The 20,854-nt window shown below is 42.3% G+C and overlaps 1 protein-coding gene across 1 annotated transcript in view; it reads right to left on the bottom strand.

Annotated features, from left to right (window-relative positions):
• Window positions 1-87: 87 nt before the first annotated feature.
• LOC126295271 (ankyrin repeat domain-containing protein 65-like) overlaps window positions 88-20,854 on the bottom strand; it is an 85,423-nt gene continuing 64,656 nt past the window's right edge. Inside the window, exons 2-3 of the mRNA XM_049987698.1 lie at window positions 778-883; window positions 88-671 (exon numbers count right to left, since the gene is read on the bottom strand). Coding sequence (XP_049843655.1) covers window positions 152-671; window positions 778-812 — 555 coding nt within the window. The 5' untranslated portion in view covers window positions 813-883 and the 3' untranslated portion in view covers window positions 88-151. The remainder of the gene's footprint in view (window positions 672-777; window positions 884-20,854) is intronic.

Here is a 20,854-nt window from a genome sequence, read left to right as displayed (position 1 = left end):
TCTCCTCTTGTTACTGTTGCTGAGACGTTACTAAGTGAGGCACTATGTAATCACAGGTGCAAAGGAACAATTTGAAGGATGCTTTTTTTTATCATTTATTTTGAAACTATGGAGAAGTGATATTATGGAAGTTTGTTTTACACCACATACGCTACGAAAACTGCAAACTTGATTGTAGCAAGTCAACCACCTGATGGTGATTTTCCTGTATGGCGAAATCCAGAGCTGTTGTTCCAGCGTTATTTCTGGCTGCCTTGTCCGCTCCTGCCTCGAGCAGCATGGACACAACTGTGGCGTTGCCTGCAACTGCCGCCCAGTGCAGTGGGGTCCTCCCACAGATATCTACGACATCCGGGTAGGTGCAGTCGAGGGGAGGGTCTGATGCCACCAGCAGCAGCCACACCACATTCTCGTGGCCCCATATTGCCGCCAAGTGGAGAGGCGTAAGCTGCTCGAAGTACTCGACAGCCCCAACATCTGCCCCAGCTCGCAGCAACCATCTCACCACCTCCACGTGCCCTCTGGCTGCTGCCCGGTGCAGAGCAGTCCACCCAAAGTGGTCCCTCACCCCTACATCAGCACCTGCCATCAGCAATGCCCGCAGCTCCTCCACTGCCCCCTTCTGAGCTGCCCAGAGCAGCAATTTGTCTCGCTCCTCTCCACAGAAGCTCCTGCACAAAAACCATCAAGATGACATTTTTCACTATATCCAGCGACATACCACACAGCTTTTGACCATACAACTTGATTAACACCTCCATAAACGACTGAACTTACTCTCTGACACAAGTTGGACGGCAGCAGGCAGCCATGAGCAGTGCACCTCTGACAGATGGGCAGCTGAAGTTGGTGTGGGATTGACTGCCGGCAGTGAGATGGAATGCTGCACACAGAGATTCCAGAAGTGAGTTTACTTACATGGGGACCAGAACTCATACTGCATACAAGAATAGCCTGTCAGTTAATATGAAGACTTACCAGAGAGCTAATCAGTTTCTACACTATTCTTACCACATTCTCTGTTGGTGTAACAGGCATGCAGTACCAAAAAAACTTGAAAATGGAGTACCAAGTAAAGACAAATGCAAGGGCCAACAATGTTTCTGGCGTGACATAATACTAGTGATCAATTTAAGTACGACTCTACAGCAATAGTTACACTGAGGTTAGAATAGCACTTATCAGGCTATCTCAGACCTTTAAACATACACTTACCATGAGAAAGTCTTAAAAATCATTTGTAGCTGCTATGGCAGACACTGGCCTGTAAGAGGCACAGAGAAACAGGAGTTCAACAAGTTTTTAACTTAGCAAGGGGCGGTAAGTGAGAGATGGTAGTACTGCAGTAAACTGACAATTACCAGGATGGAACTAAGGCACTGGTTAAAAATATCATCACAGATGATTTAAGTATCATCCAATAAACGAACTTTACACACATTGAAAAACAAGCACTGTTAGCAGGCAACCATTAAAAACGTGAGTCTTGGAATTTGGGTTATCAACATACTGTAGAAGAGAGATTAAGGATTTCATGCACATGCAGCAAGCGTGAAGGACAATTTTTATCATTAACTGATGACGATGGTCAGAAACTACAAAAAGGATTCTGTACGAATTATCAATAGCATTTTCAAAATATACTTCTAAACAAAGCAGATAATGTAGGTGCATTTGAATGTTATGTCTCAGTAACAGATTTTTTAAAAGAATGGCTTTCTTTTTCAAAGATTAATTTTGATATAAAATTACTCTGAACAAAATAGATTTCAGAGTTTACTCTGAAAACAAAAAAGTGTGCACAGTGTAGGCAATATCTCAAAGAGAATGTTTACAGTTGGATGAGTAGCCAGTTTCATACAGCATACGCATTTAACAATATCTGCGAAATAAAGGGAAGTGACATGAATTGAGCACACAGAGGGTGTTTCAGAAATGACCGGTATATTTGAAACGGCTATAAAAACTAAACGAGCAGCGATAGAAATACACCGTTTGTTGCAATATGCTTGGGACAACAGTACATTTTCAGGCGGACAAACTTTTTGAAATTACAGTAGTTCCAATTTTCAACAACAGATGGCTCTGCAAGTGATGTGAAAGATATAGAAGACAACGCAGTCTGTGGGTGCCCCATTCTGTACGTCGTCATTCTGCTGTAAGCGTGTGCTGTTCACAACGTGCATGTGTGCTGTGGACAACATGGTTTATTCCTTAGAACAGAGGATTTTTCTAGTGTTGGAATTCCATCGCCTAGAACACAGTGTTGTTGCAACAAGACGAAGTTTTCAACGGAGGTTTAATGTAACCAAAGGACCGAAAAGCGATACAATAAAGGAGCTGTTTGAAAAATTTCAACGGACTGGGAACGTGACGGATGAATGTGCTGGAAAGGCAGGGCGACCGTGTACGGCAACCACAGAGGGCAACGTGCAACTAGTGCAGCAGGTGATCCAACAGTGGCCTCAGGTTTCTGTTCGCCGTGTTGCAGCTGCGGTCCAAATGACGCCAACGTCCACGTATCGTCTCATGCGCCAGAGTTTACACCTATATCCATACAAAATTCATACGTGGCAACCCCTCAGGCCGCTACCATTGCTGCATGAGAGACATTCGATAACGATATAGTGCACAGGATTCATGATGGCGATATGTATGTGGGCAGCATTTGGTTTACTGACGAAGCTTATTATTACCTGGATGGCTTCGTCAATAGACAGAACTGGCGCATATGGGGAACCAAAAAGCCCCATGTTGCAGTCCCATCGTCCCTGCATCATCAAAAAGTACTGGTCTGGGCCGCCATTTCTTCCAAAGGAATCATTGGCCCATTTTTCAGATCCGAAACGATTACTGCATCACGCGCTATCTGGACATTCTTCGTGAATTTGTGGCGGTACAAACTCCCTTAGACGACACTGCAAACACCTCGTGGTTTATGCAAGATGGTGCCCGGCCACATCGCACGGCCGACGTCTTGAATTTCCTGAATTAATATTTCAATGATCGAGTGATTGCTTTGGGCTATCCGAAACATACAGGAGGCGGCGTGGATTGGCCTCCCTCTTCGCCAGACATGAACCCCTGTGACTTCTTTCTGTGGGGACACTTGAAAGACCAAGTGTACCGCCAGAATCCAGAAACAATTGAACAGCTGAAGCAGTACATTTCATCTGCATGTGAAGCCATTCCGCCAGACACGTTGTCAAAGGTTTCGGGTAATTTTATTCAGAGACTACGCCATATTATTGCTACGCATGGTGGATATGTGGAATATATCCTAGTATAGAGTTTCCCCAGACCGCAGCGCCATCTGTTGTTGACAATTGTAACTACTGTAATTTCGAAAGTTTGTCTGCCTGAAAATGTACTGTTGTCCCAAGCATATTGCAACAATCGGTGTATTTCTATCGCTGCTCGTTTAGTTTGTATTGCCGTTCCAAATATACTGGTCATTTTTTAAACACCCTGTATCTGATACAGTGTAACAAAGGATAGTTCAATGTCAACATCATGCCATCAGTATTGTGTGTTAGAGACCTATCAGTGATTGAAGTAGGAGTACAGAAGGTTGCCTGCTATTGGTGCCATTGACACCGTGGTCTTTGGTAGCATAACAGAGAACTTCAGGCAAGGTACCAGGCTAAAGATTTGGTGCCTGCTCCTCCAGGATGCAGTAGGTTGTGTTAACCAGTACATATTGTTCTGCACTTTGTAGACAGGAGTATACTGTAGTGTACCATATGTTCTGGGCCATTGCTGAACATAGCAAGAAGGAAGTGTGACGCTGAGGCTAACTTTCGTGTGCAACCACTGGAAACTGTCGCGTCACTGTACGGACCGAATTGTGATCATGTGGGGTAGGTATGAGGTGTACTTATATAGGAAGTGTAAAACCATCTGTGTGACTAGGAACTAGTAATCAACTGCTTTGAAATTGCGACACAATGTTGCATTGTATCTGTGTTTTTACATTCCTGTTTTTATGCAGGTAATATACAAGTTTTTATAAAAGGAATGAGAAATGATGCAAGGAAAAAAACATCACATGCACACGCATAGGAGGGGTACCTAAAAAACACTTTTCAGAATGCAAAATTTTGTGAATATCAAAGCAGCTTGTCAGCAACTTTCATAGATACACCATTTTGAACAAACATTTAAAGTTTTATTTACATAGATTTTTAAGCCAAACAAAGGTCTCTTTATGCAATCGTCCTATAGACCGATAGCAGTATCTTCATATTTATGAAAAACTCTTAAGAGTTGTTCAAATGGTGGATAGAGAGACATATTGTTCTGAAGATGCAGTTCGGATTCCCAAGGGAAAACTGTTCTAGACAGCAGAGGGATTTTGATTCATGATGTTCAACAAACCTTTATGAATAAATGTTTATATTCAGTATTTTGTGATAATAGTTGGCACTTATTACATTGTGACAATTATCACACTGGAAAGAAAGTTTGTTTCTTCACACCTTATACTTATCTGTGGAATTAAATTTTTGCTGTGAGAAAGGAGAATGTATGCTCAGTACTACACAAATGTCATCAGACCTGTGGGGGATGAGATCATCTCCCTCAGGCAGCTGTACTGATCTCCCTCCTGTAAAATGTGTGTGTGTGATCTTAAGAAATGTTGCTCACCAAGAGTATTCACCTTACAATTCACTGATAAACTGTATTTGACAGCTTATTACACCGACACACCAAAAGAAATTATTGTAGCATGCTGATTACATACAGGCATCTACCATTTGCACGAAAATTACTATCGGCCTGTGCAGTGTAGTGCATCATCACAGACAGTTGGCAAGCAAGGGATGTTGTCAGTGCAGTAACTAGACAATGATGCAGTGCTGCAAGGCAGGTAGCTTTTTGAAACAGTGAACTAAACAGTATTGCACAGAGTAGTGCAGCAGGGGGTAAGCCAGGTTTCCCAACTGAATGGCAGTGGGATTTCAGGATATGTGAATGATACTGCGCCAATACCGACAGTAAATACTTTACGTTTTTGCAACGGAATGATTCCCAAACTCGCAGCCATAACAGAAAAATGGGGCTGTACTGGGCAAGAGTGCTGCACAGACCTGACAGTGAAACTTACAGGGTCCAAGGACACAGCAGAGAAACAGCTCTAAGCAGCACATCTGGCCTACCCAGTTCGACACCAGGAACATGGGCGACTCCTACCCGGGAGACAGCAGGTCCCTTCCCATGCACGACCAGCCACCTATCAAGGTTGGAAGAGCACCTTAATGTGGCAGGCTTCCTTACCATGATGCACCTGGACACTACTCTCAGCCGTGGCAGAGATACAGCACGGTCGAGTGTGCACGCCAATGGCATATCGAGGCGGCTGGTGCGCTGTGGAGAATCCGTACAGACATTTTGGGGCACGCAAGCGTCCAGACCAGTGGCAGAATTCAGTGGCCTGCCAGCCACTAACTCAGTTTATCAAGCAGTGCAGACGGATCAGTGATGAATTGATTAAGTTGTAGGTGCCTTTCTCTGGAGTGTACCGCGCCCCCCACCTCACCACATCCGGCCAGAAACCTCTAGCTCGTAGCCACCCCTCTCTCAACTGGGGATGCTATGTGATGTATCGTGCTGTGTCGAACATTGAGATTTAGCTGAAAAAGACTGGCCTGGGGTAATAGAAAAATCATTGGCAGTTATTTTTACACGAAGAGGAGAAGTGGAAGGCATGGAAAAACATCCTATTCATAATTCAAGCAAAGTTCCTAGGCATTAGACTCGACTTTAGGTTAATATGGAGAGCTGAAGTCTTGCTAAAAATCAAAATTGTTTGTGCGAATTTTGCAGACAGGACATCTTCTAATCAAAAGTTTAATGAATGTCACGTACTATGCAGGATGGTGGGATTGAGTGATGCAGTAACAAGGAGAGGTCAACAGTATTGGGATCAAACCATCTGCATGGTGATGTAGGTTACGATTGCAGGTAACACATCGTGCAGCCATTCACCCTTGTCAGCCCGCGTCCGCGACTTATCAATGAAAAAAGTTTTTAATTTTACATGACAGTAGCGTTGAAAAATAAGAATTTAGTAAATTGTAGTATCATGTAATTGATAGGGTATGGCTTTCAGGTGCTGATGGTCGTGGGTTTGAACCTAGTCCAGGTACTATAGATTTATTGTTTTCAATATCTATCAAAATGAGTAAGCATCTTTAATTGGAGTAATTTTTGTTTATATTCTTTGTCACATTTTTCTTACTGTAAAAATTTCTCTCTTGTTCTCAATTTTCTTTATATTTTTCCACTTAATTTTTCTTAATGTTGATTTAATATTATTATACCTGCATTAAAATATTTGAAAATTCCAACATATTGGTTAAAAAACCAAACAAAAATCTCTAAACTGACTGTGCAATGGCGTCGAAAATGTGTTTTTCGTTACAAGACGTGCATTTTTATGGTAATAGTTTCACAGAAAAAAAAGAAATGTAGCATAAATTTTAACTGCACTACAGACAAAGAAACAAATGAAAATTTAAATGGAAGGAGGGATTACAAGTGAAACGAATTTCAAGCAAAATGAGGAATAGAAATAATTAATGCAATAACATGGACAAAAAATGATAAAATGAAACAAATTAAATCGAAATTCATACCTAAAATTAAACTCACATGAATAAGGATTTCAAGTGAGAAAAGGAATTATGGGAAGAAAAATGATGGCAAATTATGTTAAAACAATGATTAAAATGATGTCACTAAGGAATAGAAATAAAAAATAGCATTTAGACCAATTAATTGAATAAAAGTATTGATAAAAGAAATTTCGATAATTTAAATTTAAAATAAATTTAAATTATCTGAAGAGTTTCGAACCCACAGCCTTCTGTACAACAAGGCCTTACCATATTAATTACACCACACAACCAGTCAGTATCATACATTTTTAATGCCATCAAGTGTCACGCAAAATTTCCAAACTTTTGTCAGTAACTTATAAACAAGGGCCTACCACGGTAAATGGCTAAAGGTGTGATTGCTGGGATCTCAACCTACAGATGGTAATCACACAGATGGTTACAAAAAGTCCATCAAATGACTGGGGACCTCTCCTTGTCAGTGTACTGCGAAGTTTCTAAAATCAAAATGGAACAAAAGTGTGCTGCCTATAATTACACTGAACAAAAAATCTGAAGTGGAAGTGTGTAAACTGCATGATTTTGAGTTAGTTATGGCTATTTCAGTATAAAATGATACAAAATCATAAATATTTCGCTCTAATTTTATAAAATTAACCAACATTTTTGTATAAATAACTCACTAACTAATCAAAATATCCACGGGTGTACTGCCGGTCTATAGTGTCCAACGGGCACAATATTTGGGCGATCAAACATGTCGCCATCATCAGGTGAACTGACGGACTGAGCTCGTGTGAACGCGCCGGCACGGAGATCCGTACGCTATGGCTGCTCAGAGGAAACTGGGATTTAAATACCCTCCGCCCGCGGCGCGCTCCCTCCGCCGTCCGCGCCCCGCGGTGGAACAGATTGCGACGGCGTCTGAGATGACGTCGGTGTGATGGCTCTGTCCGCCGTGGTCGTCACAACTATGCGTTTGCTCGATTTACTCTTGATTAACCCAATCGCTGATTCCGAAGCCTTGCTAAGATTATAGTCACAGTCACGGTTTATGAGGTCGTCATTGGCGCGAATTTCGATGGCCTCTCTAACAAAGCTCTCCCAGTATCTCGACGTCTGTACCAGAATCCTCGTGCGGTCATACTCCATAGCGTGATTTTCCGACAAACAATGTTCAGCGACCGCCGACTTGCTCGGATACATCAGTCGAGTGTGCCTCTGGTGTTCACGGCATCGTTCCTCGACGGTACGCATCGTCTGACCGATATACGACTTGCCACATTGACACGGAATATGGTACACGCCGGCCTTCCTCAAACCGAGGTCATCTTTGGCGCTCCCCACCAGTGCACGAGTTTCATTCGGAGGACAAAACAGTCCCGACCCGGTGTTTCTTCAGAATGCGGCCGATTTTCCCCGAGAGTGCGCCTGTGTATGGAATAAACGCAGTGCCTACCTCCTCCCTCGTGACTTCATCCACCTCAACAGGTTGTGATGCAGTGGTTGGGCGCAGAGCACGTTGGATCTGCCACTCTGAGTACCCATTCTTTCGGAACAGTTCTCAGATGTTCCAATTCCTGGGGTAGACTCTCTGTGTCAGAGATAGTGCGCGCCCTATGTACTAGAGTTTTAAGTACCCCATTCCTCTGTGAAGGGTGGTCGCAGCTGTCTGCGTGCAAATACAGATCAGTGTGTGTTGTCTCGATACACCCCATTACCTAGGGTGCCGTTAGTCCTTCTCCTGACCAAGACGTCAAGGAAAGGTAATTTACCCTCCGTTTCAGTCTCCATAGTGAATTTGATGTTGGGGTGTATGGAGTTTAGATGTGTAAGGAAGTCAAGGAGTTTATCCATACCATGTGGCCAGATGACGAACGTGTCGTCCACGTAACGGAAAAATCAAGTAGGTTTCCATTTAAATCGGCTGCCGCCGCGACCGAAACCAGTTCCCCCTGAGCAGTCATAGCGTACGGATCTCCGTACCGGCACGTTCACAGGACCTCAGTCCGTCAGTTCACCTGATGATGGCGACATGTTTGATCGCCGAAATATTGTGCCCGTTGGACACTATAGACCGGCAGTACACCCGTGGATATTTTGATTATCAAATACGCCGGGAGAAACTCAAGAATCACAACTCACTAACTAAATATGCATTGATCTCCCAAGATTCAGTAAAACATATTTTAAGTTAATAATTACTTGAATTATGTTGCATGTTATGCACTGATAAATGTCAGTGCCATTCTGGTAGTACAAAAGTAGAATATTAAGAAAAATGAAGATATTACGTGAATGGAAATACTTTGGTAGACTACTTTGTACCAGAACTACGTAAAGCACAAAAGGAAATATATAAATTAGCTGGTCACAAATGTATATAAAGGATTACGAATGTTAAATGTACATGTGTACAGTATATACAACTACATATTTTGTTCAGAGATAAATTCAGAGGATGACCGTTTTCGCTTGACTTGACGTTTATACATATACTTGGGAACATCCCTTATGACAGTCCAGCAGTAATCTGCTGAAATAGTAGGACTCCACTTTCTGGCATACCTTTTCTCAAATGTGGCAAATATCTTTACGAAATCGCTCCCCATGTTCATTACTTACTGCACCACAATCTCTGGGGAAGAAATCAAGGCCACTAAGTAGGAAACGCATTTTCAATAACATGTTGGAAAGTTTCATGCTTTATCACCTTGTATGTTTCCATAAAGAGTATGGTCTCCAAAAATCTCTCGAATCTGTGGGCCTACAAAGATGCGCTCCTTTACTTTGTCACCACTTAAGGGAATTTTTGACGTAAGTACTTAAAAAGGATCACCATCTTTGTTCATTCCCTTATAGTTTTCATGAGACTCAACTTGATGTGCAAGGGCGGCAGCAGAATCTGCTTACGATCTACTAGCGGTTCACTCAATGTTCTTTATACCTGGTTGAAGAGGTTTTCTGGTGGCCATTCGTGTTTACTGCAATGAGATATACGAGCTCGGCTATCCCATTCACGAAGAAAGCAGCAATATTTAGTGTACCCTAACTAGATAACTAATAGCAGTGCAACCACTCTCAAATCACCACAAGTGCAATAATAAAGTCATTGAAGTTTAAGAGGAGGGAGACAAAAAAAAATTGGTATCAAAATGTGTCCAAAATATTGCACACAAGTAGGGCAAGGGACAATAACATAATCCATTGTTACTAGTTATGACGGACAACCCATTATTTTATTTTAAACATAACAAAAATTTCGTATACAATTATCTCACCATAATAAAACAGTGTAAAATGAAAACTAGAGCTAATTTGGAATTGTCTTTGTGATATTCGTGATCGGCACATTAGAACTGATAGAAATTGGCCATTTTCATTGCCTCACAATGTTGTAGACATGATTTAAGATGTGGCTACAAATAAGCAAACGGGGATAGTAAATTTCTTGTTGTTTCTGGGGCACAGTGGCATCTTTAGACGGCTTCACAAAGTAAGCCATGAACTTGAGCATAATCCTAAATGATGGTCGTCGACGAAATGTGAGCTCCAGCAATGAAACAGCGAGAAATGTCTATAATTATAATTATAATAATATTTTACTGTCGTTAAGTTTACAGAAGCAATAGACAACGTCAACCAATGCGATTCGAACAAGACTTCCTAAAATAGAATTGTTCCCCTGGACTCTCAGCAGGCAACTCATAAAAAGGGTTACGCACATGTGCTTCAGTCGTGGCCAGTTCCCAGCTCATCTGTTCCACATATGATCGAAAGAATCTCCAGTGCACAACTTTCGCAATGTAGGAGACGACATGAACGATCTACCATTTTTGTGTACCAGACACAAAACAACAGTAACCTTTCATCAGAGAATTAGTTAACAACAGAGGTTCGCTTCCAACATTAACTGCAGTGTTTCTGTCAACTGACTAGAATGAACCCAGTATTAAACGTTATGTGTAAGCAGAAAAGTGTGTGTTTTTATCTTTATAATGCAAAAGGGGGACAGATAACGTACGGGGATTGACCCTACACTTTCGACACACTACTTAGTACACATTCTTGTGTGCGCGACGCTAATTGTTGTTGTAACCGCTGGTGAGATCACTTTACTCGAAAGTTTTAATGCTTCAAGACTGGAAGATAGAGGCAAAGGTTTAGAAATTAGAATTCCGAGATCAAGGTAAGTCGCGGAAGTTTTCCTGCTGGTCTGCTAGCTTATAACTGGTTTGAGACTGTGCATTAGAAACACTAGATTACGTAGGTAGAGTAGTAGCTTCTTTCCCCAACATCTTTGATAAAAACGGTGGTGTGGCATCTGGCACTATGAAAACTGACTGGTGACACACCCTCACTGAGGGGAGACACCGCTATGTTTGCAACGCTACCAGGAGTCCACACAATATTTTGTTTTATTTTATTTATTTTTTTTTACAGGAAAATGCCGATAAACGCATTGAAAAACAACGGACGGGGTAAAATGAACTGCAGAAGATCTAACAGAGGCCGTGAGACTAGTCGAAGGGGAATGTAATGGTAAAAGGAAAGCAACTCGAATGAAGAACATACCGGAACGACAATTTGCGGACAAGACTTGCTACGCACAATTTCAAGGTAACAGGGTATGGACCACCATCATACTGGGTGAAAATGCAGGAAGGAATTAGTTGCCCACGAAAAGGAATTGCAAGCATGTGGCTTTCCTCGCAAACCGTCATACCTCTGGCAGACGGCTTTCAATTTAGCTGATCAGATAGGATTGAAAAATAAAATCAACCAAGAAAAGAAACGTACAAGGAAAGACTGGCTTCTCTTACTTTTAGAACGAAATACAGACTACCTTCCAAAGCGCATGGGCTTTCTGCTGCCAGAGCGACTGAAATGGACAAAGACTAAGTCAATTCTTAGTATGATCTATCGATAAAAACGTTGACAAAATGGAATTTTGAATAAACCAGAGAGTATCTACAACGCAGACCAAACTGGTCTAGAGTTAAGCAATGAGTATGGGAAGGTTGCAGTGGCAAAAGGAAGCAGAGACATCCATGTCACTGCTTCCGCCGTGAAAGGAGACAGTAATAGCTATTGCCTGCTGTAATGGTGAAGGAATTTTTTTAGCACCTAATTGCATTCACACAGTGGCAGGTAAAAAACAAGACACTGTCGACAACATACGTCCCATATCAGTTGGGAGGAGATAATCCGCTCATGTCCACATCTTCATAGATTGGTTCAGAAACCATTTCCTAAGTAAAAACACACCTGGCCCTGCCCTGCTGTTCTGTTAGATGGTAATTTCTCTCACACGAATGGTGTCATACTTATGGTTGCAGCTTTTGAAAACCAAGTGCCGACAGTTTGCCTGGTCATACGAAACACTGTTTACAGCCACTATACCGATCTTTTTGAAGCCGCTTTAATCTCACTATAAAGAACCTTGTCATTCACAGGGTTGCAGCTAATGAAAGCAAAGACAGGAGAGTAACAAGGCAGCTCTTTGGAGAGTTGCCCTTACAGCACGGACTCGTGCATCAGCTGTCCATATAGTAGTATCCTCATATAGAGCTACTGGGATTATCCAGCTTGATATAGCATCAATTCCTAATCACGCCTTTGTCCCACACAATAATACTGAAATTGAATTCATAACTATTGAAGAGGTCTTTAATTATTTGACTCCAGATCAGCCATCAACATCCCAAACAAATTTGTTTACAAGACACCCTCCTGTTCGCAAAAATTCCACAAATGCGGCTGCTGCTCGATTAACTGCACACATTTTTAGCGTAAATGACAACTCAGTGACTTCTCATGGAGGAAGTATTAGATCAGATTTGCTGGAACAGATTTCATCACCTGTTCCTGCACTACCCCAGAAGTTTTATAGTCAATTTTTGACACCGAATAACTCATTCCTTCTCAGTTTTTAGGAGAAACTAAACCGAATGCTGCCATGTGTATTCTAGTTACATTACTGGAATTTTTCACAACTGAAAGTGACTTCATTCTGCTTTCATAGAGACAAATAACTCACAGTACATCACTTTGATATTTAATTATTTCAAAGTTTGAGTTATCTGGTTTCAACAATTTACAAACATTTTTGCTTTTTTAGGATTTCGTTGGTTGGGGTTGTTTGAGGAAGGAGACCAAACTGCGAGGTCATCGGTCTCATCGGATTAGGAAGAACGGGGAGGGAAATCGGCTGAGCCCTTTCAAGGGAACCATCCCGGCTTTTGCCTAGAGCCATTTAGGGAAATCACGGAAAACCTAAATCAGGATGGCCGGACGCGGGATTGAACCGTCGTCCTCCCGAATGCGAGTCTAGTGTTTTTAGGATTTAATTGTATGAACACTTAACATTACATCAGCATGGTCTGACAAAACAGAACAAACTGAATTATTTTAATACCAATATTGATTGACTGCACATTTCCTATAATTTTAGTCAACTGGCCAAGAAAGCACTTCATATCTACACCTGCGTGGATACTCTGAAAGTCACATTTACGTGCCTGGCAGAGGATTCATCGAACCACCTTCACAATTCTCTATTATTCCAATCTCGTATAGCGCGCGGAAAGAATGAACACCTATATCTTTCCGTACGAGCTCTGATTTCCCTTATTTTATCGTGATCATTTCTCCCTATGTAGGTCGGTGTCAAAATATTTTCGCATCCAGAGCACAAAGTTGTCGATTGGAATTTCGTCATAAGATTCCGTCGCAACGAAAAACGCCTTTCTTTTAAGGATGTCCAGCTGAAATTCTGGATCATTTCTGTGACACACTCTCCTACATTTCGCGATAATATAAAATGTGCTGCCTTTATTTGAACTTTTTCTATGTACTCCGTCAGTCCTATCTGGTAAGGATCCCATACCGTGCACAAGTATTCTAAAAGAGGACGGACAAGCGTAGTGTAGGCAGTCTCCTTAGTAGGTCTGTCACATTTTCTAAGTGCCCTGCTAATAAAACGCAGTCTTTGGTTAGCCTTACTCACAACATTTTCTGTGTGTTCCTTCCAATTTAAGTTGTTCGTAACTGTAATACCTAGGTATTTAGTTGAATATACGGCTTTTAGATTGGACTGATTTATCGTCTAACCGAAGTTTAGAGAGTTCCTTTTAGCATTGCTGTGGATGACTTCACACTTTTCGTTATTTAGTGTCAACTGCGACTTTTCGCATCATTCAGATATCTTTTCTAAATCGTTTTGCAGTTTGTTTTGATCTTCTGATGACTTTATTAGTGAAACGACAGCGTCATCTGCAAACAACTGAAGACGGTTGCTCCGATTGTCTCCAAAATCGTTTATTTAGGTAAGGAACAGCAAACGGCCTATTACACTAACTTGGGGAACGCCAGAAATCACTTCTCTTTTACTCGATGACTTTCCGTCAATTACTACAAACTGACCTCTCTGACAGGATGTCAAAAATCCAGTCACATAACTGGGACGACATTCCATAAGCACGCAATTTCACTACGAACTGCTTATGCGGTGTAGTGTCAAAAGCCTTCCGGAAATCCATAAATACGGAATCGATCTGAAATTCGTTGTCAATAGCACTCAACACTTCATGTGAATAAAGAGCTAGTTGTGTTTCACAGGAACGATGTTTTCTAAACCCATGTTTGACTGTGTGTCGATAGACCTGTGGTGTCACCGCCAGACACCACACTTGCTAGGTGGTAGCCTTTAAATCGGCCGCGGTCCGTTAGTATACGTCGCACCCGCGTGTCGCCACTATCAGTGATTGCAGACCGAGCGCCGCCACACGGCAGGTCTAGAGAGACTTCCTAGCACTCGCCACAGTTGTACAGCCGACTTTGCTAGCGATGGTTCACTGACAAAATATGCTCTCATTTGCCGAGACGATGGTTTAGCATAGCCTTCAGCTACGTTATTTGCCACGACCTAGCAAGGCGCCATTACCAGTTATTGATATTGTGACTCATGTACCTTCAAGACCGACGTTAATCATTAATGGATTAAAGTTAAGTATTCCACCAGCTACGTCCGTTTTTCTGAAGTCTAATTTCCTTGTCCTGTTCCAGACCTCACGCCAGCCTGCGTGAGCTAAGACGCGTGCGATTCGGCCTCTAGTAACACGGTGTTGGCTCTCCTGCCAACCACAACAAGACCGTTTCCTTCGAGGCAATTCCTCGTCGCTGCCCAGCACTAAAGGTACTTACTGAGCCTTTCCGCTGGTTTACTTAGCATAGGACCAGACTCTTTAGATTTTCCGCCACATTTCTAGAGAGTTTCGTTGTGGAAACTGTTAAAGGCATTTCGCATTGAAATCCGCACCAAATTTCGAGCCACAGTATAACTTCGCCAGTCTGAGATTTTGCGCTCATGTAAATTATACCTGCCTTTTTTTCGGTGCTCCTGCAGCAGCTTTCTGTCGTGTTGTGTACCTAGGGGTATCAGTTCCGTGCGATATCAGTTTATTTGGTATGAATCTCTCGAGTGCTGTTGATACTATTTCTTTGAACTGAAGCCACATATGGTCTTCACTTACATAGTTTGGAAGTGATTGGAGACTGCCTCTTAGAAATACGTCAACCGATACTGGCAGAAGTAAAGCTGTGAGTACCTGCTTCGGTAGCTCAGATGGTAGAGCACTTGCCCGCGAAAGGCAAAGGTCCCGAGTTCGAGTCTCGGTCGGGCACACAGTTTTAATCTGCCAGGGAGTTTCATATCAGCGCACACTCCGCTGCAGAGTGAAAATCTCATTCTGGAACCGAATTTTTAATTGCATATTTCGCGTTTAGTTTTGGCGAGTTTGTTCCGGAATTGAGCCTCGCTACGACTGTTCACTGATCCCTGTATCCGTCGTGATGCTCAGGATTATTTGTGGCTAAGAGGACAAGTGTGTTTTCGTAACCATTTACAATTTGAATGGCCTTGTGAACTAATCGTTCAAAGTAATTTTATGAAAAGCATTTAGAACAATTATGGAAGTTCTTTTCCGTCTACAGTAGGGTCTGAAAATGTATTTTTGTCAACATATGGAAGGTAGATTGAAGTCACTGCCAACTGTAATTGTACGAGTAGGGTACCCATTTGAGATGAGACTGGTTTTCTTTGAAATGTTCAGCAACTGTCTCTTATCAGACCAGGGGGCGGTAAAAGGAGCCGGTTATTGATTTATTCCGGTTGTCGAATATAACCTCTGTCCATACTAAGTCACAGGAACTATCTGCTTCAGTGTCGCATGTGAGCTGGAACACACATTACGTTATTTTTCCTTGAGTTGTGCGCTTCTTGTTTCTGTTGTAGTCCAGATCATTACAATTACGGCTTTCCCCTCCAAATGCTAGGGTGCTTTCTCTGTGACCCTGTAAATACCAGAGCTAAACAATGTAGAACAACAACGTACGTTACAAGCATAGCATTCTGTGTTACTTCATTTCCTTATTTCTAACATTCTAAGATTGTACGTCGACTTCAGATGACATGTCCATCATAGACGTTCTTGTATCTGTTTATGAAAGTTTCAGTCATGTTTTGAACATTGTCCCACTACACTTTATTAACTAATATTTCGCCGCAAGGGATATCGGATTATAGAGTAAATTAATATGGAGTATGTCTCTTTCCAAAAATTCGCATACGCATTTCTTCTTTCCTTATTGTCTTTTGGGCATGTAGTTTTAGTAAATACAGCAGGCACAAATGCAGTGGTCAGAAAGAAATGATTAGCGTACATTCGCATTCTCTTTACAGCGTTCGTATCTTGTTGCTCCCATGGCGAAGGACTGTTTCTATTGCACTCAATAAGCGTGAAAGGAAACTACCGTACAGACAGAGGGACCTATATTTATACTTGGCAGAACTAATTACATACTGACAATCGTCTGAACTGCTTTCGTTTCCCAAAAGATATAAATATTTAGATTTCGGAAAAGAAGCCCTGTATTTCGCCAAGATGTCGAAGGTCCCTTACGTACTGGTCGTATCGATTAAGATACGGAGTCGGCGGTTTGAAGGCGGACAGAAAAAGTAAGAGGAAGGGCGTCCCTTACCTGAGGGATCGCTACATGGCGAAGGGGCAAGTGTGGCAAATGTCTGGCGTTGCATTCGCGCATACTAGGGGGAGCCATTAGGAATGTGGAAAGGCTGCTTCCGGGTGCCAGGAAGAGTGCACAGTGCAGCCAACTGCAGGTGGTACCCCATGTCGGAACCGATAACGTGGGTCGCTTTGGACCGGAGGAGATCCTCTCTGGTTTCGGGCAGCTAGCAGAAATGGTAAAAACTGCTAGTCTTTATTCGGAGATTAAGGCGGAGTTCACAATCTGCAGCATTGTCGACAGAACCGACTGAAGGATCTGTATCAGAGGCTCAGGCGGTTCTGTGACCGTGTAGGCTGCAGATTCCTTGACTTGCGGCTTCGGATGGTGGGTTTCCGGGTTCCTCTTAATAGGGCAGGAGTCCACTACGCACAGGAAGCGGCTACAGGGGGTAGATGGGGCTGTGTCGAAAGGACTGGGCGTTTTTTTTTTTTAGGTTAGGGGGTCTCAGGAAGCCACAGGAAGGGCGTCCGTCTATAAGGGGGCGGTGAAACACAGTAATGTAAGTGTACAAACGATCGGTATTGTAGTTGTAAATTGTCGTAGTTGCGTTGGGAAAAAACCAGAGCTCCAAGCCCTAATAGAAAGCACTGAAGCTCAAATAGTTATAGGTACAGAAAGCTGGCTAAAGCCTGAAAGAAGTTCAGCCGACAATTTTTCAAATGATCTAACGATGTTCAGAAAGGGCACATTAAATACAGTTGGTGGTGGAGTAGTAATTGCTGTCAGAAGTAGATAGTTCCTGCGAAATAGCATGGGTAGAGGTTATACTTGACAATCGGACTAAACTATTAATTAGATAGTTTAACACCCCCCCCCCCCCCCCCGACTCCGAAGATATGGTTGCTGAACAGTTCAAAGAAAACTCGAGTCTCATTTCACATAGGTACCCCACTCATACAATTATAGTCGGTGGCGACTTCAATCTACTCTCGATATGCTGGAAAAATTATTCGTTCAAAGCCGGCGGCAGGCATAACACGTCACCCGAAATTGTACTGAATGCTTTCTCAGAAAATTAGTTTGAGCAATTAGTTCATGAGCCCACTCGAATCGCAAATGTTTGCGTAAGCATACCTGACCTCTTAGTAACAAATAATCATAGAGTATCATGACGAATACAGGGATTAGCGACCACAAGGCAGTTGCTGCTAGGCTGAATTCCGTAACACCCGCAGCCATCAAGAAGAAACGCAAAATACGTCTATTTAAAGAGACGATAAAGCTCTTAATGCCTTTTTACGAGACAGTTCCTACTCCTTCCGATCTGATCATGTAAGCGTAGAAAAATTGTGGAATGATTTCAAAGAGTGTCGACAACAGTTGAGAAATACCACATAAGTCAGATCGTTGTTGCAGAAGCAACGAAAAACGCATGCCAAATTTAAAAGAAAGTAAAATCCCGAAGATTGGCATAGTTTTGCAGAAGTTCGAAACAAAGCGCGTGCTTCAATGCGAGGTGCTTTTAATAATCTCCACAATGAAACTGTCTCGGAAACTGGCAGAAAACCCAAAGAGATTATTGTCATATATGAAGCATGCCAGCGGCAGGACGCGATCAATACATTCTCTGCGAGTTAACAACGGTGAAGTCCGGATTGTAAATTAGTCAGATTCCTCTCAGAGCATGCTCATACAATAGCTCCATATTTAGATCCGTACCTAGAGACTGAAAAATTGCTCAATTCACACCAATACGCAAAAGGAAACAAGGGATGTCAAATATACACCATATTTTTTATATTTTCTGAAGGCTTTCAAGACAAGTGACTACGGAATATCGCCTCAGTTGTGCAAGTGGATTCCCGAGTTCCTGTCAGAAAGCTCACAGTTCGTAGTAGTGGACGGAAGGTCACCGAGTAAAACAGAAGTAATATCCGGCGTTCCCCAAGGAAGTGTTACAGGCCCTCTATTGTTCCTGATCGATAATAACGACATAGACAATCTGAGGAGTCGTCTTAGATTATTTGCAGATGATGCTGTCATTTGCCGTCTTGTAAGGTCATCGGAGGACCAAAATGAATTGCAAAATGATTTAGTTAAGATACCTGTGCGGTGCGAAAAGTGGCAATTGACCCTGAATAGAGTACTAAAAGAAATCCGCTAAATTTCGATTACGCGGTAAGTCACAAATCCGAAGGCTGTATTTTCAACTAAATATTTAGGGATACAAATAACCCAAGTTGGAATGATTACATAGATAATGTGGGTAGAGCAAACCGAAGACATCGATTCATTGGCAGAACGCGTAGCAGGTGCAACAGATCTACTAAAGAGACTGCTTACACCACGCTTGTCCGCCCTATTCTGGAGTACTGCTGTGGGGTGTGGGATCCGCATCAGGTGGGACTGACGGATGATATTGAAAACGTTCAATGAAGGGCGGCTCGTTTTGTATTATCGCGTAATATATGGTGCCCCAGGCATGATACGTGAACTGGAGTGGCAATCATTGAAACAAGGGCGTTTTTCGTTGCGACGGAATCTTCTCATGCAATTTCCATCACCAGTTTTCTTCTCCGATTGCGAAAACATTCTGTTCGCACCCGCCTACATAGGCAGATACGATCATCACGATAAAATAAGAGAAATCAGAGTTCGCACAGAAAAATTTAAGTGCTCGTTTTTCCCGCGCTCCGTTTGAGAGTAGGACGGTAAAGAGAAAGCTTGAAGGTGGTTCATTGAACCCTCTGCCAGGCACTATATTGTGAATGTTAGAGTAATCACGTAGACGTAGAAGGTATTTTATTTCTTTGAAGGTACTCTGAGCTAAGAGGATTTTTTTTATTGTCTTGTTCTGCCACTGTCTTACCAGTTTGGGCAGCAGTTTTAGAAATTGTATTTCTTCCCCATTAATTTTACTGTCACATTCCTTTTACTGCTTATTATCAGTTCCGTGTATTCCTAAGGAGTGTAAATGCGGTCATGAGTTATTTTCCTCTTATGTTGTCCGAAGTCGCCTCTCTGGAAATTTGAGTATCATGCTCTTGCGTATTCCTGCTTTAAACATGCCCATACACGTGCGATTAAACGTGTGATTTTTGTCCTGGCCCAAACAGCCAACAGAAAACAATGTCACATTTTTACTGAGATCGTTTTTTTTTTATGTAATCAAACGAAAGATGCTACTTCGTTTGCACGTTTCTTTCCTAAGCCTTCATGGTACAAGTACACAGTGAAGTGTTCAGTTTTCAACTCATGTATGCTGAAACAGTGCACCCACAGTTGGCGCAGAAAGAATACATGTTGGTTTGGGATATGTGGAAGCGGGAAGTCTTGCATACAATTAAAAACTACGGCTCCCACAGTATTAATAGATCGGACTTTTCGGATGCCGAAGTGAGTTGTAAAATTTTAATTCCGTTTCATTTAAATGTGGGGTTTCATTTTGAGTTCAAGCTCTTCATATCTACAACACATCCACTTGAGGTCTGCCAAAAGAATAAAATAGTCCCGATAAGAATTTTTACATTACAATCTGCATATTTGTGACTGACCATACTGTGCATTATCCGTTCAGAGTTTAAATATGTTCTTTTTGTGAATAACATTAAGTTTTCGTGGCGAAAGACTATATGCTCGTGAATGAGTGCAAGGGTATTGTTTGTCTTCTCAGTGTTAAGAGTTATCCCGCGTTTATCAACAGTTGTGATTCCCTGAAGCAGCAATTTACAAGTACGGAATACGCGCGAATTCGTCACTGCATGCTCACTACTGGCCATTAAAATTGCTACACCAAGAAGAAATGCAGATGATAAACGGTTATTCATTGGACGAATATATTATACTACAACCGGCATGCGATTACATTTTCACGCAATTTGGCTGCATAGATCCTGAGAAATCAGTACACAGAACAACCAGCTCTGGCCGTAATAACGGCCTTCATACGCCTGGGCATTGAGTCAAACTGTGCTTGGATGGCGTGTACAGGTACAGCTGCCCATGCAGCTTCAACACGATACCACAGTTCATGAAGAGTAGTGACTGGCGTATTGTGACGAGCCAGTTGCTCGGCCACCACCGACCAGAAGCTTTCAATGCGAGATCTGGAGAATGTGCTGACCAGGGCAGCAGTCGAACTTTTTTCTGTATCCAGAAAGGCCTGCACAGGACCTGCAACATGCGGTCGTGCATTATCCTGCTGA

The sequence above is a fragment of the Schistocerca gregaria genome, chromosome 11, assembly GCF_023897955.1.
Source record: "Schistocerca gregaria isolate iqSchGreg1 chromosome 11, iqSchGreg1.2, whole genome shotgun sequence".
In the NCBI taxonomy this organism is placed as follows: Eukaryota; Metazoa; Arthropoda; class Insecta; order Orthoptera; family Acrididae; genus Schistocerca; species Schistocerca gregaria.
The sequence above is the reverse complement of the archived record's forward strand: the minus strand, read 5'-3'. Positions and strand labels throughout refer to the sequence as shown.